General features: G+C 61.1%; 2 protein-coding genes across 3 annotated transcripts; one reads left to right on the plus strand and one right to left on the minus strand.

Annotated features, from left to right (window-relative positions):
* The first annotated feature begins 852 nt into the window (after positions 1-852).
* OBSL1 (obscurin like 1) lies at positions 853-16,637 on the plus strand. Its single transcript, XM_027678785.1, has 25 exons — positions 853-2,529; positions 3,298-3,567; positions 3,794-4,054; positions 4,396-4,701; positions 4,824-5,105; positions 5,201-5,476; positions 5,613-5,885; positions 8,404-8,676; positions 9,347-9,655; positions 9,936-10,211; positions 10,433-10,708; positions 10,798-11,073; positions 11,328-11,609; positions 12,316-12,591; positions 12,726-13,001; positions 13,086-13,352; positions 13,503-13,772; positions 13,855-14,121; positions 14,383-14,649; positions 14,977-15,089; positions 15,254-15,407; positions 15,509-15,670; positions 15,809-15,913; positions 16,042-16,308; positions 16,549-16,637. Exons 1-25 carry the CDS (start codon positions 1,491-1,493, stop codon positions 16,554-16,556), a joined length of 6,831 nt encoding a protein of 2,276 aa, XP_027534586.1. The 5' UTR covers positions 853-1,490; the 3' UTR covers positions 16,557-16,637.
* A 222-nt stretch (positions 16,638-16,859) lies between these two features.
* TMEM198 (transmembrane protein 198) lies at positions 16,860-21,636 on the minus strand. Of its 2 annotated transcripts, none has more exons than XM_027678788.1 (5): positions 21,615-21,636; positions 19,825-20,075; positions 19,144-19,719; positions 18,721-18,911; positions 16,860-18,244 (listed from the first exon to the last, which is right to left on the minus strand). In XM_027678788.1, exons 2-5 carry the CDS (start codon positions 20,012-20,014, stop codon positions 18,098-18,100), a joined length of 1,104 nt encoding a protein of 367 aa, XP_027534589.1. In that variant the 5' UTR covers positions 20,015-20,075; positions 21,615-21,636; the 3' UTR covers positions 16,860-18,097. The 2 variants fall into 2 exon arrangements, with proteins under 2 accessions (XP_027534589.1, XP_027534588.1); XM_027678787.1 differs by lacking the exon at positions 21,615-21,636 and adding an exon at positions 21,229-21,317.
* Between the last annotated feature and the right edge of the window lie 88 nt (positions 21,637-21,724).

Raw genomic sequence — 21,724 nt, forward strand, 5'->3', positions numbered from 1 at the left:
ATAGGTAGGCCAGCCCTGCCTCAGTCAGGCGCTGAATGGAACAGGCTCGGTCTTATCAACCCAGTGTGTCATCAGAGGGTATTTTTGGGGACAGCAGCTGCAGGCATTTATAACGTTTGGTCCCTGTGCACTGACACCCAGGAGCGGAGCTGGAGGAAGCAGCAGGAGCTGGGCACCGGCACTGGGAGACACAGGGGAGAGGCAGTGGACCGAGGTGCGTGTGTGGAGATGGGGACTGGGCTGAGGGGCTGTCTGGGGCAGGGTGATCAGGGAAGGGAGTGGTTAAAGGGTGCAGTGGGGCAGCTGAGCCATCAGGTCTGTCTGCATCTGCAGAGGCTGCTGTGGGGTGGGCTGTGGGTCAGGGGAGTTTTTGGCCGGGGAGGTGGCTCTGAATGGATGCACTGTTTCAGGGGTAGGGCGCTGGGAGGAGAAGCTGGCCCCAGTCCTTCTCACTCCTTGGGGAACAACCCTCTCCCACCGTCCCCTCTGGCTCATTCAGGGAGTATTCTTGTTTCCCCTCCCCCTGCCCGACCAAGGCAGAGACGGATATTGCCCCAGCCCCAGCCATGGTGTGGGCAGAGGCTGCAGTGCATTCACCCGGGGGAGGCACAGAGCACCCTGCTCTGCTCCTGCCTGTGATGGTGGGCATGGTTACCCAGAAAGCTGGGGATGGAGGCAATGCCCTCCAAAAGCAGGACCCATCTCCCCGGCCTTATCTTTGCCCCTGGGGCTGATCATTTCCAGTCATGACTTTCAGTGCGCAAGGGCTGGATCCTGCCTGTGGGACCACACTCTGGAGGGGAACTTGCTCCTGGGAGAGCCCACTTTGCCATAGGGCATGGCCCTGTGGGGTGGCCGCCGGGCACAGGGGGGGCCGCCTGCCCATCCGAGTCTAGGAGGAAGTACCCGGATCCAGCCAGAGCCTCGAGCCCGTGACAGCCCTGTGTCAGCACCTGCCTGCTGAGCCGGCCCAGATGATGTAGGAATGCGGCTCTGCCACCACCCGATACTGCAGGAATGCCCGGCGGGTGGGGAAGGGGTGGGAGGGGGGCCCTCTTGCCTCTGCTGTCCCCCAGCCTCAGCAAGCGCCTGTGCTCCCTGTCTAGGCAGGGATCGCCTGCTGCTCGAGCTTGGGTCCCCTCTGCAACCCTGGGGTAGGTAGGCTGTGAGTGCCCCAGGCCCTTGGGGTGCAAAGAGTTGCTTTTTATCCCCTCTGCTATTGCCGCGGGCTGGGAAATGGGTGATTTGGGTGATGCAGGAGCATATCCAGTGGGGCTGAGCTGCTCAGAGAGAGGGCGATGCTCCTGCAGCATGGGGTCCATGCTGGGAGTTTTGCTCTGGGCGCAGCTCCCTCCTGGTGGGGCTCCACACTGGTCAGTCCTTTTGATAAAGCCTGAGCCCCTACCCTAGTCTTGTCTTTGTATCTCCCCAGGCTGATGGTCCCCACTGCTGTTCCAGCCATCTGCCTGCTGTGACCACAGGAGGTGGTGATGGAGGGGTTTGGGGGAGCCCCCAGGTTCCTGGCCTATCCACGTGCCTTCACTGTCCAAAGTGGCACCGATGTGGTCCTGAGCTGCCAGATCAGGGGTGATCCCCAGCCAAGCATCCTCTGGGAAAAGGACAAGAACCCTATTGATCCCTCAGGCCGTTTCCATATAGAGACCAAGGGGGATCTGTACAGCCTGCTGGTGTCTGGTGCCAGTCCCCAGGACAGTGGGCTCTACATCTGCAAGGCGAAGAACAGCGTTGGTGAGACTTATGCTGCCACTGCACTCAGGGTGGAGGCGGCGGAGCCACAAGAGGAGGAGGGATGCTTGGGTAGTGAGGCACCTGCCTTCCTCATTGCCCCCTCATCCATGAGGGTGTGCCGGGGGGAGGATGTGATGTTCACCTGCAGAGTGTCTGGGCAGCCCTGCCCAGTGCTAGAGTGGGAGAAGGATGGGCACAAGCTCTCCGACCTCTTTGAGAGCAGTCACTTCGCAGTGGGGCAGAAGCCCGAGGACTGGCACTTCCTGAAGTTGTTTGGTGCCCGGCCCCCGGACGGGGGTGTGTATGTCTGCCGGGCACGCAGTGGCTCCCGGGAGGCCCTGGCTGCTGCCGTGCTTCTGGTCGAACCCCAGGCACTGATGGATGGGCTTCCCAATGGCTCTCCTGCTGATGGTCCCGAGCCACTGGTGGAGCGGCAGCGGCGGCGGCGGCACACAGCGGGACGGCACATGGGACCAGAGATCTGGGTGCCCAATGGCATAGTGCCGGCCAGGGTGCCGGCGGCTAAGGCATTTGCTGTGAGTGTAGGGAAGCACGCCAAGTTTCGCTGCTACGTTACTGGCAAGCCCAAGCCAGAGATCATCTGGCAGAAGGATGGTGAGCCCCTCGCCCCTGGCCGCAGACATCTCATCTATGAGGACCGGGAGGGCTACTTCATCCTCAAGGTGCTGTACTGCAAGCCCCAGGACCAGGGGCTGTACATGTGCACTGCTTCCAACACTGCTGGCCAGACCCTCAGTGCAGTGCAGCTCCAGGTGAAAGGTAGGAGCATGTCCAAGCAGTGCCAGGGGTGGCTGGGCACTGGGTGGGTCCAGGGAGTTTTGTCTGGCAGGGATGTGTCCGTGTGGGAGCCCAGCATCCCTAGGCTCCTTCCTGCCCTGTGCAGCCAGGGTCATCTCAGGCTCCTCAGGACAGAGCTGTGGGCTGGAAGCAGGAGATGCTGGGCTCCTCTGTGAGCTGTGCCCCCCTCCATGTCCCTCTCTTCTTGCAAACAGAGAGGTGGCCTCTTGGGATGGCTGTGGGTGTCCAGCCATGAACAGGGAAGGGGGACAGTGCCTTGGTGACAAATTCCCCTGGAAGCGCTGAGTGATTTTGGCAGGCAACCCTGCAGGGCAAGGCTCCAACCATCTACACTGGCGGCAGCCCCATCCCCCCTGAGCCATTATGCCAGCTGGAGCGAACCCATTGCTGGAGTGACCCTGTCCCTGGTGCACTCCCTGCCTGTGCACCCTACTGCTCCCTTCCGCCAAGATGCTTGCCACAGTGTGTTGTCTTCCATGCTTCTGCATCCCCCAAAACTCCCTGCTGAGATGCTGGGGGCATCCCTGGGTCTCCCCAAGCTGTGTTATGGTTCTCCCTGCTCTGGGGGATGTGTTTCTCAAGGCAGAGTCCATCTTATGCAGACCAAAGGAGAGGACAGAGGAGGGCCAAGGGCTCAGTGCTCTTTGTGAGCTGGGAACAATGTGAGCAAAGGACTATGGTTGGTGCTGCACCCCGCACGCCCTCAGCTCCTCTCTCTTCTGGTGGCAGAGCACCGGCTGCGGTTCCAGGTGCAACTGGCAGATGTGGAGGTGGCAGAACGAGAGGATGCTGTGTTGGAGTGCCAGGTGCCACTGGAGACCATCCCCACTGCCTGGTACCTGGAGGACAGGGAGCTGCAGCCCAGTCACAAGTACGTCATGGAAGAGCAAGGAGTGGTGCGGCGCCTGACCATCCGCGATGCCCGCACTGACGACGATGGCATCTACCTCTGCCAGATGAAGGACAAAGGGCGTAGCATCGCCGAGGTCTCTGTCCGAGGTGGGGGTCAGGTCTCCGGTGGCACAGCTTTGTTTTCCTATCCCCCTCCTTGCCAGGGTCCCCACTGCCCCCTGCATTTGCTTTCCCTCCATTTGGCTGTGGTGCCTACTGCTGCACCTCCTCAACCTCCTCCTTCTCCTCCTCCTCCTCCTCCTCTTTCCCACCTCAAAGAGCCCACTCTGTTCCCAAGCATCCCTCCCCAGCCTTCATATATCTCTTTCCATAGGGGTGATTGTGAAACGGCTGCCGCGGAAGCTGGATGTGATGGAGGGGGAGAATGCAGTTTTTTGTGTGGAGACACAGGATGAGGCAGAGGGGACCTGCTGGAGCCGGGATGGGCTACGGCTGCAGGAGTCACCCCGCACTGTGCTGAAGAGCTTCGGCAGGACACACATCCTGGTGCTGGTGCATGTCACCCGCCAGGACGCGGGCATCATCTCCTTCACTGTCAGGGAGTCACAGACGTCCTCTCAGCTCCGGGTGAAGTGTAAGCTGCAGGCTTGAAGGGGTCCCATGTCCTCTGTCCTGCCCATTCATGGGGGATGATAGAGAGTGGGAGGTGGAATGGGTACCCAGTATGCTGGGGATGTGATGCTGCGATGTTTTCTTTTGGGAAGGGAGCTTTCAGCAGGGCTCCAGAACCCCAGCCTCACTGGCACTCACAAACCCCTGTAACTAGCATCATGCTACACAAAAGCAAGACCATCCCCTCCATCAAAGAGAGGATCCCCAAAGAAACAGGCTGTGTAGCCCCACCCAACCCTTCTGCCACCCCACCCGGAATCTCACTGCCATCCCCAAGCAGCCAACATGGGCTGTGACTTGCAGGTGTGAAGCACAATCCTCCGAGCGCACCGGTGGCAGCTGAGATGAGCGTGGTGGAGAGCAACACGGCTCTGCTGACCTGGTGTCCTGCACCCGATGCCCACCTCCACCCTGCCAGCCGCTACCTGCTGGAGCGGCGGGAGGCAGTGGGGGGTGAGTGGGTGCAGTGCCTGGCCACTGACCTGCCCGGCTGTGTGCGGGTGCTGGGTGACAGCGTGCCCCGCGAGGCCGACTACTGCTTTCGTATCTGCGCCACTAACAAGCACGGCAGGAGCAACCCTGTGGAATTCCCCGGCTCCGTGCATCTCGGTGAGAATGCCGAGCCAGGGACTTCCACCTGGGAGCTGAGTCTCCCCAGAGGCGAGCTGGGATGTTGTGCTACAGCGTGCTGGTAGTTAGTGCCGCTGAGGCTCAGTCTGGCTGTGCTCCAGTCCCGGCAGCTCGCCTGGAGAGGGGTCTGCAGGATGTGCGGGTGCGGGACGGCGAGGATGCGCAGTTCTCCCTGGAGCTGTCAGCTGCAGTGCACGGCTCCTGGTTCCTCAACGGTGCCAGGCTGGGCGAGGAGGAGGAGGATGCAGGAGGTCGGTGCAGGATGCAGCACCGCGGGACGGAGCACTCGCTGCTTATCCGGGGAGCACGGCTGGCTGACAGTGGGGCCCAGATCACCTTTGTGTCTGGTGGAGTGCGGGACTCAGCCATGCTGCATGTGCAAGGTGAGCAGGGCGCTTGTCAGGGGGCCTGCCGGGACCCTAACAGCGTGGGCTCTCATGGTGGAGGATGCTTCTCACCTCTTCACGATGTCTCTCAGCCCCGCAGGTCCGTATTGCTCCAGTGCCCGAGGCCGAGCGGCTCCGGGAGGTGCCGACAGGGCTGCCTGTGCTGCTGGAATGTCAGGTGTCTGCCCCGGATGCTCCTGTCCGCTGGCTGAAGGACGGTGAGGCCGTGCCTCCAGATGACGTTATCGTAGTGCAGGCAGAGGGCTGCGTGCGGAGGCTGCTCCTCCGCTCGGCGAGTCCCTCGGACACTGGTGTGTACACCTGTGACGCTGGGGATGATGCCGTGAGCTTTGTGGTGACCGTGTCTGGTGAGCTGGGGACTGCCTGTGGGAGCCTGGACCCCACCTGCTGATAGTGCTCCTGCCCCTCTTCTCACTCCCATGATGGGGCTGAAAGCTGCAGCCAGTTGGGTACCCATTCTGAGCCATACATTATCCTTGGCAGATGTGCCAGTGAGGATCATCAGCTCCAATGAGGAGGCCACCCACACCTATGTGGCTGGGCAGCGTGTGGAGCTGTGGTGCCAGCTGTCCCGCCTGGCAGCCCCAGTGCACTGGTACAAGGATGGAGAGGAGGTGGAGATGGATGAGAGCCTGGTGCTGGAGCAGGAGGGGCCACAGTGCCGACTGGTGCTGCCCTGTGCCCGGCCACAGGACACAGGAGAGTTCGTCTGTGATGCCGGTGGGGACTCTGCCTTCTACACCATCACTGTGGAAGGTGGGTGTGATGCAGGAGGGATGGCAGGGTCTCAGGGGCCTTTCTTTGGTGGTGCAGGGTGCCACAGCGTGTGCATGCTGCTGTCAGTATTGCTGTCACTTGCCGCTATGGGACGCTTGTCAGACATTCTCTTGCCAGGTCCTCACCAGCAGTTTGGTCGGTTGCTTGGTTGGAGTCTTTGTGGCAGCTCTGGTGCATAAAACCACCCAAACTGACTGCCAGAGGGAACAGCTTGCTCTGCTTGTCCAAAACACTAGAGCACCCGAGGGCACCCAGCACCTACATACCAGGGTGTTTGCCAGACCTCTGTCATGGCCAGTAACCAAACCCTCCTCCAAAGTCCTAAAAATAGTGGGCTGGGCACCTGGCGTGGGGTGACTCACGGTCAGACATCACTCTGATGGACAGAATTAATTGCTGACCTGAAAATTAGTGGTTGCCTGGAGACCAACGACTGGGGGTGTTTGCTGGGTGGGAGCAGGGGACAGCATCCCGCAGCGGCTGCCTCGGCTGTGGAGCGGCTGCTGGCGTCTCTGGTTGGCAGAAGATAATGAAAGCTGAAAGTGAGTGAAAGGCTTCCCCTTGCTGGCCCCGAAACCCACATCCCACAGTCACAGGAAGGTGACTGGGGGCAGAGCTAAAACCCAGTTAAAAAGCTCTGTTACTACAGGGGTAAAGCCTCACCGTGGTGTTAACATGGGACAAAGGGCCAAAGTTGATGGCAGAGGATGTAAGTGAAGATGGGATGAATGATAAGAGTTGCTTGAAGAGTCAATGGAGTGGTGACTGCTGGGAGGGAGAGGAAGGGAGGTTTTTTAGTGAGATAAAGGCAAAATCGCTGGTGGGAAGGACAGGCAGTGTGGGCTTTGGGCAGAGGCAGGAGTCACGGTCTGTCCTGCGGGAGCATGGGGCATGGAGAGCTCTGCTTCCCTTGGGTAGGAGGGGGAACACCATCTGCTGAAGCTCAGCCTTTTGGCTGAGCGGCTTTGCATAACTTCAACAGAAGGGTCTTAGGGAAGCTGGCTTGGTTCGATCTGGATTTGGACGTCGATGTCACCAGCAGGGCTGGGGGTGGGTGACAGGAGGCTCAGGCTGACATCTCTCTGGCACGAGTGCCAGGCTGGCTGCTGCAGTCAAGCGCTGCTGTGGCGTGCTTGGGTTTCCCCGAGGCATCCCAGCTATCCCCCATGGGGCTGCTGTGGCATGGAGCATGTCTGCCTCAAGCCTGGCCACCCCTGTGCACCTCTGGGTCTTCCAGTAGCTGCTGAGTGCTGGAGCTCCCTCAGAGCTGGTGAGAGGCTGAGGCCACAGTGGTGCTGCCTGCTGAGGGCTGACACATCGCCCCCTCCTTGCTTTGGTGCTGCTCAACATCTCCAGTTGCACTTCAGTGATGTGACTGCTTTTAGCAGGCCCAGGGAGAGAGGCAGCTACCAGCCGTTTGATCAGAAAACCAGGCGGATGCAGGCTCAGCGTGTGGCAGGTTAATCACTGCAAACCGGCGCCGCACGCACACTGCGGGGCTGTGGTGTGTTGCTGGGCCTGGGCATGGTAGCTGGGAACCATCTGGGAAGTTTCCAGGCTGGATGCCCAGTACAGGGCAGCTGTGGGCTATGAGAAGGGCATGTTGCTGCTTGTTTGCTGGTGTGTGCTCCGATGCTGGCTGTACCTCGTGCCTGTCTGGAGCCATGGGCTGGATAAACACCCATGGCAGAGTCCAGGCCAGCTGCAGCTGGCTGCAATGCATGTGTGCAATGCATGTGTGCAATGCAGTGCTGGCTGTGCGTAGCATCCTGATCCTCTCCCAGGAGGGCTGGTCACCTAAAATTTGTACTTGGAGCCCCTCTGCCTTTAGATCAAGTCAGGGGGAAAATGTGAGCAGTGGCACTCATTTCACGTGTAACCCATTAATGGTGGTGTTTAGTGATCACTGCAATCTGGAATTGGGTTCTGGGTCCTGGTGAGACAGAGGAATAGGGCTGCTGGCCACAGGTAAGCCATATGCCTGCACTGCAGTGCCAGAAAATGCCAAAGCTGAGCCAAGACAGAAACCTCAGCTGGCCCCTGGTGGCCTCTGAAATGGGGAGACAGGCACAGAAGTGGGCACCCCCAGTAGGGCAGCCACAGGGGCTGGTGCTGACACCGCAGACAGTGATTAGCAGTGCTGGGGTTTGCTAATGAGGCGCTTGCTTACCCACAACCTCCTTCCACATCCCTCAGCTCCATCGCAGGGCAGAGTAGGGCAGGTACCATGGGTGCGAGGGCGTGGCAGCAATTTACAGCCAGCTTGAAGCCAGGTACTCCTCCTGGGTGTGATGGGCGAGGAGGAGAGGGAGACCCGGGCAGGTCTATGTGCCTGCCACATAGAAGCTTGTGCTATGTAGGCTGTGGATGAGGTGGTGCCTTCCAGCCTTAAAGCCAACAAGCTGGTTAAACCATCACTCCACACAGGGCTGTGACTGCCACCATCACTGGCTCTGGTCTTTACGTCCTGGCTGAACCCCGTGTCTCTCCCTGGCAGAGGCGCCGGTGAGGATTGTCCGTTCCAATGAGGGGGCATCCCATGCCTACGTGGCCGGGCAGCGTGTGGAGCTGTGGTGCCAGCTGTCCCGTCAGGTGGCCCCAGTGCACTGGTACAAGGATGGGGAGGAGGTGGAGGCAGGCGAGAGCCTGGTGCTGGAGCAGGAGGGGCTGCAGTGCCGGCTGGTGCTGCCCTGTGCCCAGCCACAGGACACAGGGGAGTTTGTCTGTGATGCTGGCGGGGACTCTGTCTTCTACACTGTCACTGTGGCAGGTAGGTGAGATGCAGACCTACATCCCTCACACACCTACATCCCTCTTCCCCTTTTCCCTCTGGCCCAGCTCCATGCTTACACTGTGGCTGCAGCACCTCATCTGCCCCTCGCCTCCTTGTGAGCAGCTCTTTGCCCATGCCCCTGGGATACAGGCAGCGACAGGCCAGCTGCTCTGTCTCCTAGAGCCCTGTGCCACACTGCCGCTCTACACCCCAAGGCACAACCAGCTGCCTGCCCATGGTTTATTCTACTTCACACATCAGCCCTGGTGTTCCCTCAACTTGCAGTTACCGGCACTGCAGGGCTGGGAAGTCCAAGCGACACAGGGTCTTGGTCCTCTCAGCCCTGCAGGTCCGCATCACCCCGGTGACTGAGGCACAGCAGCTCCAGGAGGTGCTGGCAGGGCTGCCCTTGGTGCTGGAGTGCGAAGTGTCCCCCCCAGATGCCCGTGTCCACTGGACGAAGGATGGCAAGGCCGTGGTCCCAACCCAGGTCCTGGCCATCTGCTCAGAGGGATGTTCGCAGAGGCTGCACATCGCCACAGCCGCACCATCTGACTCGGGGGTGTACATCTGCCATGCTGGGGACGATGCTGCCAGCTTCAGAGTGACCGTGAGAGGTGGGTGAGCTGCTCCAGGAGATGCCTGTCTTCACATGGGCCTCACTCAGCACCAAGGCTGAGCCTCACCATGTGTCCCCCAACAGAGGTACCAGTGAGGATTGTCAGTTCCAACAAGGAGGCCCCCCACTCCTATGTGGCCGGGCAGCGTGTGGAGCTGTGGTGCCAGCTGTCCCGGCCGGTGGCCCGAGTGCGCTGGTACAAGGGCGAGGAGGAAGTGGAGATGGATGAGAGCCTGGTGCTGGAGCAGGAGGGCCCGCAATACCGGCTGGTGCTGCCCTGTGCCCGCCCACAGGACACAGGGGAGTTTAGCTGCGACGCTGGAGATGCATCTGTCTCCTACTCCATCTTGGTGGCAGGTTGGTGGCACAGCAGGGACATCCTGAGAAGGGCAGCACTGCCCCAGCTCTGTGCTGTGGGGTCCCCAGCCCTGCTCTCTGCCCTCAGCATTATGCAGCTGTATCTGTGTGCCTACTACCCCTGTCCTCAAACAGCTCCCACCTCTTTGCACTGGGGTGAGACACTGTAGCATCTGTACAGCCCCTGAGGAACAGGGCACAGGTGACAGTAAGCTGAGACAGCAGAGCCAGGAGCAGTGCAGTGAGCAGGTCTCACACCCTTCCTCTGCACCCCTAGCAGAGCCACCAGTGAGGATCCTACACCCTCCACAGCGCTCACTGGAGCTGCTGGTTCAGGCACCGGGGCGTGTGGAGCTGCGATGCGAGCTCTCTGTGCCAGATGCTCCTGTACGCTGGTTCAAGGATGGGCTGGAAGTGGATGAGACTGACAACCTTCTGCTGGGGGTGGAGGGGGCCTGGCGCTGTCTCTTCATCCCCAAGAGCAGCATGGAGGACACAGGCGAGTACATCTGCGAGAGCAAAGATGAGGCCGTCTCCTTTGACGTCAAGGTGTCAGGTCAGTGGAGACCCGGGAGCAGGGAGGTGCTGATGTGGTTCTGGCTGCAGGGTCTGTCCCAGCCTGGTGGAGGGGACTGGCTCCTCCATGGTGATGAAGCCAGTGGGTGCCCACTGACGGGGCCACCAGTGCAGTCGCTCGCCTGGGGCTGGCACCAGAGGAGTGTCCTGGGCCACGATGTCCCTGCGCTGCTTTGCATCACAGACATGCCATCCCTGCAGAGCCTCCAGTGAGGATACTGCAGCCCTGCAGACCTGTCCCTGTCATGACGGTGTCCCTGGGGGAGACAGTGACACTGTGCTGTGAGCTGTCCCGTGTGGATGCACCTGTGTGCTGGGCCAAGGAGGACATCAGGCTGGAGGCTGGGGGGAGCCTGGTCCTGGAAGAGGACGGTGCCTATCGCCGGCTGCTCATCCCTGCTGCTCAAGCCGAGCATGCTGGAAAATACACCTGTGACACTGCCAATGACACAGTGACCTTCACTGTCCAAGTGTTGGGTGAGCAAGAGGCTAGGGGAGAGCCTGGTTGGAAGAGCTGGGTGCATAGACCCCAGAGACCCCAGCTCTGTTGGTACTGGATGCTGCAGATCCGCTGGTCATGATCCTGGAGAGGGATGTCCTGCTGACCCACCGGCATTGCCGGGCCATGGAGGACCTGGTGCTGGAGGTGCACCTCTCACACGCCCACGGGGAGGTGAAGTGGTACAAGGATGGGGAGAAGCTGCAGGACACGGGGCGTGTGCGGCTTGAGGAGGACGGGGCACACCGATCCCTTGTGATCCTGGGCACCATGGGCAGGGATGCGGGAGAGTACCTCTGTGACACCGGCGATGACAGCATCGTCTTCTTCGTCACTGTAGAAGGTGAGCAGTGGGGATGCCAGAGTGGCAAGGACTGAGGTGGGTCTGTGGCTGCTGCCAGGCTAGTGTGGGGCTGGGCTGGGTGGCAGTGAGCATAGGGAGGCTGGTAGGGGGCAAATGGGGAGCAGGCTGCACCTGTGTGGTGGCCTTGTGGAAGCCCCGGCGCTGCACAGCTGCAGCCAGAGGAGTCTGAACAGAGTCTGGCCATTGCAATACCTGGCACAGGCTACTCCTGTGGTGACTGCCCATCTTTTCAGTCCCAGAGCCACCAGTGACCATCGTGGGCAGCACAGGCACTGTGGTACATCGCTGCCTGGTGGCCGGGGAGGATCTGGTGATGGCTTGTGAGCTGTCCCGGCCCGACGCCATCGTGCGCTGGCTCCGGAATGGCCATGAGGTGCATCCAGGTGAACGGGTGCAGGTTGAAGCCCGTGGGGTGCTGCGACAGCTCACCATCCGTGGGGCGCAGCCCAGCGACTCAGGGTGCTACATCTGTGATGCTGCCAGCGACCGCATGGTGACAAATGTGGAGGTGTCGGGTGAGCTGGCTCAGTACCCCGGGGACCCTCAGCATGGTGGGATCGTGCCACAGACCTGGGTGAGGGGAGGGGATGCCTATGTGACCCTGCTGATAGCAGAGGACAGGGTGGCAGCATGTTGGGGAGGGTAGAAGCCCTGTCCCCAACCCTACAGGAGTTGTTGGTCAGAAAGGGACATGTCAGGGTTGCGGCGAGACATGTCCCTGCTGCCTCCCCCAGCCAGGGACTGTTTAAATTTAGCCTTGGCCGGCTCCCAGGCGCCGCTCCTCCTGCTTTGGCTGCCAAAGGCTGAACTAAGCCCAGACCCTTATCAGCTGGAGATGGAGGGCTGGGCGGGTGGGAGAGGGTCTGGTGCAGGCAGGAACCCTGGCTCCCCAGCAAGGTGATCAGGGTGGAGGGGCGCACCAAAATTAATGGTCCCAACCTGGCAGCTGAGCTGCCTGTGCAGGGAGTGATGCAGGAGTGACAGGCTGTGCTGACAACCTGAGTTCCCTGAGTGGACTCTGAGCTGCCAGACCCCTCTAGCCTGCATGCCTGCCCCTCTGGGACCCCTGTCTGGTCCCACTATGACCTCCAGCCAGCCTCAGAGTCCTCCTGCCTTGCAGTAACTCACTGAGGGATCATCTCTGCTTGCAGTGGTCCTGCCCCTGCACTGCCCCACACTATGGGGACACCCCTGAGCCCTGTCTTGTCCCGTGCCCCTCAGCTCGGCCTGTGTGCATTGTCAACAAGGAGGAAGCGCAGAGCCCGCTGGAGGTACAGGAGGGGGACAGTGTGACACTGGTGGCTCGGCTGTCCCCGGAGACAGCGGCAGTGCAGTGGCAGAAGGATGGACAGAGGCTGTGCTCAGGTGGGCGGCTGCTGGTGTGCAGTGAGGGTCCCACACGCAGCCTCACCATCAAGCAAGCGGAGCTGGGTGATGGTGGCATCTTTCTCTGCGATGCTGGTGATGATGAGGTGCATTTCACACTGCATGTGAAAGGTGAGCCTGGAGGTGTCCCTCAGCCATGTCAGGGGCAGGAGCGGTCCACTGCCTCATGCCAGCATGATTTACCCCTATTCCATGCTGGTGCCGCTGCCAGGGGCACGGCTGACCCCAATGCTCCCATGGCACAGAGGCACCCATGTTGTTCGTGAACAAACGGGAGGAGCAGGAGAAGCTGCTGGTGCTGGAGGGTGGCAGTGCTGTGCTTTCTGCCATCACCTCCACAGAGCGATCTGATGTCACCTGGCTGGGCCCGCAGCAAGCAGTGGTGAGTGGTGAGCGCTGCGAGCTGCGTCGGGAGGGCCGCGTGCACAGCCTCATCCTCCACAGTGTGGCCATGGAGGACGCCGGCATCTACACCTGCCTCTCACCCCACGACCAGATGCAGTTCGATGTGAGCGTCAGAGGTGGGCAGCTGGGGGGGGCAGTGGCGTTCCCGGGGAACCCCTGCTGTGGCAGCAGGTGCTGACATGGGGGGTTTGACTGTGCAGAGCTGCAGGTGAAATTCCTGCGTGGGCTGTCAGATGTGCGAGCACGGCAGGGTGAGCGGGTGGTGCTGTGGTGCGAGCTTTGCAAGCCGCGGGGCGATGTGGTGTGGCGGAAGGATGGGCGGGTGCTGGCACCTGGCCCCCACCGGCAGATGATGGCAGAGGGACGGGAACGCTCGCTGGTGCTGAGCCATGTGGAGCCTGGGGACGCTGGCGAGTACTGCTGCGAGTCCAACGACGACCAGACGCTGGCAACGTTGACAGTGCAGGGTGAGCCCAAGGCTTGACCGCCACTCCAGGGACCCTTATGCCATGGGGGTCCAGGGAAGCCGGGCACAGTGATGTCAGGGTTGCAGGGATGCTCAGCGGCTCTGCAGGATGGGGGGTCCCTTGTGTTGAGCCCTGACACCCTGGCTGTAGTCCCCAGAGTGGTGGAGATCATCATGGAGCTGCAGAGCCTGACAGTGCTGGAGGGGGAGGATGTCACCTTCAAGTGCCTGGTGTCCCCTGAGGATGTGGCTGTGACATGGCAGCTGAATGGCCAGCCTGTGGTCCCCAGCAAGCGGCTGCTGGTGACAAGGAGCGGGCTGTGCCACAGCCTCACCCTCCGGCAGTGCCAGCCAGGGGATGCAGGCACTGTGACAGCCAACGCCGAGGGGCTGGTGAGCACGGCCCGGCTGAGTGTGCAAGGTGAGGGGGAAGGAGACAGGTGGGGCTCAGCCCAAGGCACAGCCCTGGGGCCAGCTGCTGACCCAGTATATGGGCCATTTAGAGGCACAGGTGCTGTTTGTGCGGAAGCTGCAGGATATGGTGGCAGAGGAGCAGGGGGACGTGTGCCTGGAGGTGGAGGTGAGCCACGAGGCCGCTGAGGTGCAGTGGCTGAAGCAGGGTGTCCTCCTCCAGCCAAGCAGCAAGTACGTGCTGCAGGAGTCGGGGTGCCTGCGCACCCTCACCATCCGCTGCCTTGGCCCTGCTGACCGTGGCACCTACCGCTGTGAGAGCCTGCATGACCGCACACAGGCCAAGCTCTGTGTGGAGCGTGAGTACCATCCTGGGGATGGGGATGGAAGGTGACATGGATGGGGATGGGAATGGGGAGGGCACCCAACTGCTGCAATGGGAGAGTGTGGGCAGAGCTGATCCTTGGCTGGAATGTTGTTGACCAGAGAGGTAGATGAGTGTGTGGGCAAGGGTGGGAGCCTGGTATAAACGGTTGGATTTAGAGTACTGCTCCAGCAAGTGCAGACTGGGGACCCAGGGGCTGGGCAGACACCTACTCATGGACATGGGTCTCTCACAGCCCAGAAGGTGTCGATCCGGACACCACTGGCAGATGTGGAGACTTTCGAGAAGGAGACAGCCACCTTCCACCTGGAGTTGTCTCACCCTCACGTGCCTGGGGTCTGGACACGGGATGGCATCCGGGTGAAGCCCAGTGGCACATGCCGGATCAGCGCCACGGGCTGTGGGCACAGCCTGACACTGGAGAGGCTGGCACTGGAAGACTCAGGCACCATCACCTTCACTGCTGACACCCTGCGCTGCAGTGCCCGCCTGAGTGTGCGGGGTACGGTCCCTGGGGCAGGCTGGGGTGCATGGCACTGGCACTGTCTGTCCTGCAGCTGTTCAGTACTGGGGGAGATTCCAGAACTGAGCTGAGCCACTCTGGGCACATGTTGGCAAGTGTCGCCCTCTCCTCAGGGAGGAGATGTGAGCTGGGCAGTGGGTCCAGCCAGGGTTTGGGTTCAGAGGTGGCTGGACCACCACTGAGTGCTTGCTCATGGTGGTGCCTTAAGTGCCACTCACCCCATGCTGAAATGATCCAGGCACAGATACCCTTCTCTGCGTGTCTTTGCCCTACCAAACCTTCCTGCCCTGTGTCCTACCTCCTCAGAGCCTCCAGTCACTATGGTGAGGGTCCTGCGAGACCTGGGGGTCCCAGAGACAGGGGTCGCCAGCTTTGAATGTGAGTTGTCTCGCTCCAATGCAGAGGTGAAATGGTTCAAGGTGAGGGTTTGCCCGAATCCTCTCCAGCAGTGCGTGGCCATGTCCTCCTCCCTGCTTTGTCCTCCAGTTGTTGCCCTCCCTGACAGGGCTGCAGGCAGGGCAGATGGGGGCAAAGCAGCAGGGTGCTGCCTGCTTGCACCCTTGAGCACACTCTCCCTGAGCAGGATGGACAGGAGCTGCGGCCAGGGCCCCACTGCCGCATCTACTCAGCGGGCCGGCGCCGCATCCTGCAGCTGAGCCACTGTGACTTGGCCGACGCAGGCAGCTACACCTGCGATGCAGGCGACTGCCAGGCCTCTGCCATGCTGCATGTCCAGGGTACAGTCACTCAGCTCCTGGGGGTTTGTGCAACCCCAAACCCTACACAGCCTGTTCCCCTTCACCCTTGGCTGCCCTGGCATCCTGTCCCTTACTTGCAGAGCGCCAGGTCCACATTGTGCAGGAGCTGCAGGAGGTCCAGGTGCGGGAAGGTGACAATGCTGTCTTCACCTGTGAGGTGTCACATGAGGATGTGAAGGGCGAGTGGTTCCGGGACAGTGAGAAAATAAAGGTCTCCAGCACAGTGAAGACACGGCAAGAAGGTGGGGTTGCAGGTGGTCCCACACCTGGTTTGGGGCTGGGAGGGGATGAATTCAAGCAATGGGAGTTTGTGTGGACAAAAGGGGATCTCTGCCCCCACCTGCTATGGGTGCCAACTGAGCCAGCCTCTCCCTCCCCAGGGACCCGCCATTTCCTGTTGTTCTGCGGTGTGCGCCCTGAGGACCAGGGACTCATCCGCTTTGCAGCTGGGGCAGCCATCTCTGAGGCCAGTCTGCATGTGGAAGGTACCAGTGTGGGCGGTGAGGTCAGGCTGGGCTCCAGCACCAGGGCTGGGGTGCACCAGGTCAGCTTGTGGTATCCCCATGGGAGCCCACTCACCTCGCAATGCTGACACCCTGCCCCTTCCTGCCAGCGCTGCCCATCCGGATTGTGAAGCCGCTGCGGGACAAGACGGTGCTGGCGAGGCACAAGGCGACATTGGAGTGCACCGTGTCCCACGCCCGGGGCCGGGTGCGCTGGCTCCGTGGGGACACCGAGATCTTTGCTGGTGACAAGTACGAGATCTGCAATCTGGACTGCTACCGCACACTCATCATCCACCGCGTGGAGCCGGAGGATGAGGACTCATACACCTGTGATGCCTTTGATGACCGCTCCACTGCCCGGCTCCTGGTAGAGGGTAAGTGGGCACCTAGGGGGGCACCACTGGGGGCTGGCAGTGCTGATCTGCCTTGCAGTGGAGGGACACCAGAAGCCTTGTCCCCATGCCCCACTGCTTGCAAGAGTCTGAGTGCTGGTGTGGGGGGAAAAGGCTGGATATGGGTCCAGGGATCTGTTCCTCCTTGTCTGGGATACACTTTTTGGGTGCCCCACCAGCTCTGGCAATGCTCCAGCTCTCTAACTCCCATTGTTCCCACAGGGAGCTAGAAGCCAGGATGCAGCACTCAGGGCCTGCACACAGACAGATTGATGCTGCTGCTGGGAGATGGGGTCACGCTTCCCCACCACATACAGACACACGGACACCATCCCGTGCCTGCTCCAGCCTCAGGGCTCTGCATTAAACAGCCTTTTTTTCTGACATGGTTTCTTTCACGCCAGCGAGTCAGGGTCCCATTAAGAGAAGGGGTGGTGGCACCACCCAGCATCCTGCTCAGCATCCCTGGGAGCCTGGCCCCTGGGGCCGCCCCTCACCCCTGCCCCCGGCGCAGCCCTTGGCCTCACACGCCGGACTCCGAAAGGCTCTTTACTGTGTGGCCGAGGCCTCAGCAGCATTTGGCACATTTACAAAAGAGACTGAAAAGGAGATGGCAGCATGACGCTGCAGGAGAGGGGGTGCCTGGCAGAAACATGCAGTTCCTGGGGCAGCGGGGCCAGCTGGGCTGCGCTGTGGGGGGCTCCCAAAGTAGGGGGCTCCCTGGTCCAGTCTCACCACCATCCTGCCTGCCTGGCCATGGGGAAATCCTGGCTCACTCCATAATAAGTTAATACAAATCACAGCAAGAGAAATATATACAAGGCGTGAGCCTCTGCCCTCAGCAGTGCTCTGGGCAGGGGCTCCTGCCCTGCCCTGCCCCAGGGCCCCCCCCGGCTACTATAAAAATCCAGTCGCCAGCAAAACAGCGACGGTCTCTGACACTGCAGGGGTCCCCGCATCCCTGAGGCAGCCCAGCCTCCGCCCAAAGGCTGGAGCCAGTGTCCTGTCTCCCATCAAAACATTTTGCGGGGGATGCACCCCGCCAGCGCAACTCCCGCTGGACAGGCACCACTTGCCAGCATCACGCTGGGAACCACCTGGCTCTGGCAGTCTCTGCCCCAGGATCACCCCGGTCCAGCTTGGGAAAAAGGGGAGTGGCAAGCTGCTCTGGGGTGTAGGAACGGTGGCTAGGGCAGGGGGACCTTCTGAGGAGGCAGGTTTTGGGAAATGTTGCCTGGGAGCTGCTCTTGGGGCCAGGGTGGGACAGGGCACACATGCTCAGGGGAGTTCCTGTGGGGAAAAGGGCTGTGGGACCTGTTCTTTGAGGAAGGGACGTAGGGGACAGGCACTTGGGGAGTTGCTGGGTGGTGCGATGGGGTGGGGGCAGGCATGGGGAGCTGCTCTTGGGAAAGGGGGGCTCAAATATGGGGAGGGAAATGTTAGGATGCAGGATGAGCGTGCCCAGACCATAGGGTAACACGCAGCAGTAGGGGCTCAGAGACCCACCACCCCAGCAGAGCCACTCGCACTGCATGTCCATGGGTGCTGGCCCTTGGGCTGAGTCCCTGTCGAAGGGCTTCCCCAGCACCTCTGGATCTCATGGGCAGCTAGAGCTTTCCCAGACAAGTCCCACATGTCTCCAAGAAGGGTCTCCATCTGCAGCCCCCAGCTGCACGTGGCCATCTGAGGCCGAAGACACAGCCCTGCCTGTCCCAGGGGTTCTGTCGGAGCAGGCTGGGGTGCTGGTGTTGCTCGAGGTCACTGGGTTGGCTTATACCCTCACAGCAGGGCCAGAGCCTGTGGTGAGGGGCACGGTGGAGCTGCAGTCATAGTCCAGGTCCACCACGGCGTGGGAGCTGGCGATGAGACTGTTCAGAGATGGTCCCGTCTGCCGCTCCCGGAAACTCTGGATATAGCTCTGCTTGAGAGAGGGGGAACAGAGAATGAGAGGGGCTCTGCTCCTGGCTCACTCCACCCCACTCCACCCTAAACTTTGCAGCAGCATTTCCCATCCTCTCCCCTGAAACAGCCCTGTGCAATCCCCAGCACTCGGGCCCTCCAGGGGTGGGCCAGAGCAGGGTGCAGAGTCTCATGCCTTCCCTAGGCACACACTTCACACCTCGCCTACCACCTGTTTCTACTATGCCCACAGTGCTTCAGCCAGCAGTTTTCATTTCCTTCCAAAGGCTGAATTGCTCTGTGGTGGTAATGTCCTAGCTTAGCCCTTCCTGAGCTGCCTGGTCCCAGGCAGCTGGGATGCCCCAGTCTCATCCCTTGAGGTGCTCAGATGTCAACTGAGGTGCCTGGACACCTTTCCACGCCGCAGCCCACCCACATGGAGAAGGAAGGGCTGTGGAGTCTGGGGGAGATCTATACCCTGGCTGTGGGACTCACAGGGGAGAGCACGTCCCCATCGAAGCGGCGCACAGGGTTGGGCTTGCGGCGGTAAGCAGGCTCTGGTGGGTGGGCTTTGTGCTGGTGGGGTGGCGGATGGTGGGGTCTCCGCTTCTTCTTCTTCTCCTTTCGGTCTTCCCTCTGCTTGATGCGCATCAGCTGCACCCGGCGTTGCTGCCGGCTGATGATCACTGTGGAGCAGAGGGGCCTGTGAGCACTGGGAAGCACACCCAAATGATCTCCGCACCCAAACCAGTCCCAGCTTTGTGCACCCAAGCCTCCCTTTGAGTGTTGTGCCGCCAGAGTCCCAAAACCCATATTTGTCCATGCACACCAGGTGCTGGGAACCTCCACCCCGGTCCCTAGCGTCCCTGGCTCCTCCATTCACCCTGCGCATGCAAATCTCCCCCAGTCCCCACACACCTTCTGTATGAGAGTAGCCCTCGCCTGTGACCTTCCACTGGACCAGGACACCCAGTGTGGTGAGGAGTGGCCAAACGCCCAAAATGACCCAGCTATACCAGCACACGGGGCGAGCAGGGGCCACCTTGATGCGCTCGTAGATGTATTGCACCAGGAGGAAGAGCTCGATGAAGTAGTCGACAGTGACGGTCATGATGGCGCTCCCAAAGACGGCGGTGGAGAGGGTGGTGAAGAAGCGCTGCCACTGCAGGGTGAGGACGGCAAAGAGCATCCCCACACCCAGGAGCAGTGCAATGGGGATCCACACTGTCGGCGGGTGGTAGAATTGCTCCATCACCACCAGCGTGGCCACCGCCAGCAGCAGCCCCAGGAGCAGCCCCACCATGAAGAGGCCAACGCTGCGCACCAGCATGGTGACCAGCCCACACAGGACTCCAATGCCCAGCCCAATGCCCACTGAGGCTTCCACGCTCAGCTGTGTGTCCAGAACCCGCTCCTTGTAGCACAGCATGAAGATGATGATGGAGCCGAACATCAGCCCTGTCAGGAACATGACGGCCTTGAAGCAGCGGTAGCCTATGGAGAGACCACCGCAGTCAGGGAGTGGATGGAAAGCACCCCCAGCTCCCCCCTGCCCTTCTCCCTGCTTGCCCCACCAGCTGCTGGGCTGGCCTGGCTCACCAAAGAAGCAGTAGATGATGCCAAAAAGGCAGCACATGGCGCACACCACCGAGGGCACCACCTGGTAGCGACGCTCGATTTCCTGCTGGCAGCTGGGCTCCCACTCCTGGCCTGGCTCGTGCGGCAGCAGCTTGAACCGCAGCGTCTGCACAGTTGCAGTCATGGCTCTGGGGACTCCTGGGAGAGGCATCAAAATCTCCACTCCTGCCTCATGGCTTGCCGGCAAAACTGTGTTCCGGCACCCGCCCCACCTGGTGAGAAAGAGACAAGGGGAATGGAGACACCACTGGCATGTGCCCGGAAGCAATCCCACCACTCAGCGCTCAGCCACCAGAAATCCTGCTCTGTCCCCCCACTACTATGGGAAGGGAGGGAATGGGGAAACAGCCTCCTTGGTGGGGGTGCAGACCATCACACAGCGTGTGGCTGAAGGGATGCACTGTCCCCAGAGAACCTGCCTGCACCCCCAGGAGCTTCATGTTGTTTTATAATTTGTCTGTGTCTTCAATTTCCTGCCCGTGGCTCTCCAGCACCCTTTTCCTGCTTGATTAACTGGAGACTTCCACAACCTGGTATTTTCTGCCTGTGAAGTAATTATGCTCAGTAATTAAGTCACCCCTCAGTCTTCTATTTTTATAGGCTAAACAGATTGAGCTCTTTAAGCTTGTACTCCAAGGCATTTTCTCCAATCCTCTAATCATATTTCTGGCTATTTTTCATCTCTGCTCCAGCTCCTAGTGTCCTTCTAAAAACAAATTGGGCCTCCACACTGGGTCCAGCCCTCCCATGCCAACCTATGGGGCCAGAGAGGCACCAGCCCTAGATGTTCCTGCTCCTTACCCGAGGGCTCACCCCTAATGCTGCAGCTGTGCCAGGACGCTGAGCAAGCATTACTAGGCCCCCCGCAGCGCCTACACAGACGGAGGGGTCATAATCCCCTGCAAAGACTGATCCAGCTCCAGTTTAAACCTAATTACAGCGGCCGTCTGCCTGCTCCCACCTGGAGCCAGTTCCAGCATCCCTTTGCCCCCGTAGTCCCTTTAAAGGCTCAGTTGGTTTAGAATGGGTTTATTGTCACTGATTGTCCCCAGGCCAGCATCACTCCTTCCCAGTGCCAAGTTAAAGCAGCCAGTTCAGGACAGCTCACAAAAACAGTGCTCTGAGAAGGAGCAGGGAAGAGGGCAGAGGCTGCCCTCACGGCTCTCTGTTGCCCAGCACCTCGCTGCTGCCCGGACGGACTCCACTGGCCTCCTCCCTCCCTCCGGCTGGGGAAGGAACCACCAGCTAGGGCAAATCCCGGTGGGAAAGCCAAGCACAGAGCCTAATCCCAAGGAAGCGGGCGGGCACAGAGCGGGCAGCCAAGTGCGGGGCCCCGAGGGGATGCTAAGCAGGATTGGACTTTACCCGCAGAGCCCAGGAGCGACGAGCCGGCCCTGGTGGGGCTGGGTGATGCTGTGTGGGGTGAGAGCAGGGCTCTGCCACCCCAGGGGGCCGGGGATGGGGCAGGGCACGGCTGGCTGGCCGGTGTGGGGACAGCTTGGCTTGGCATGCCTTGGCACGGCTCAGCACGGCCGGTGGAGTGGCAGGAGGGCAGCGGGGTGCTGCTCTGTGCCCTGAGCCCACGCCGGGCCGGTGCAGAGCTCGGGGCAGGGCCGCCCGGGAGGGCCGGTCCCAGCGGGGCGGCGGGCAGGGCTGCGGGCAGCGGCGCGGGCGGCTGGCGGCGCCCATTGGCGCGGGCACTGTTGCTAGGGGAGCCCAGCGCCTGCTCATTGGCGCCGGGACTTACCCACCTGCTGCCGCCCGCCCCGGGCCCCCCGGCCTCCCCTTCCCGCCCTGCGGGGCACGGCGCGGCGGGGGCCGGGGGCAGCGCCCGGGGCACGGCCCCGCCGCGGCGCCCCCC

The sequence above is a fragment of the Neopelma chrysocephalum genome, unplaced genomic scaffold (assembly GCF_003984885.1).
Source record: "Neopelma chrysocephalum unplaced genomic scaffold, ASM398488v2 Primary Assembly neopelma1_44, whole genome shotgun sequence".
Taxonomy (NCBI): Eukaryota; Metazoa; Chordata; class Aves; order Passeriformes; family Pipridae; genus Neopelma; species Neopelma chrysocephalum.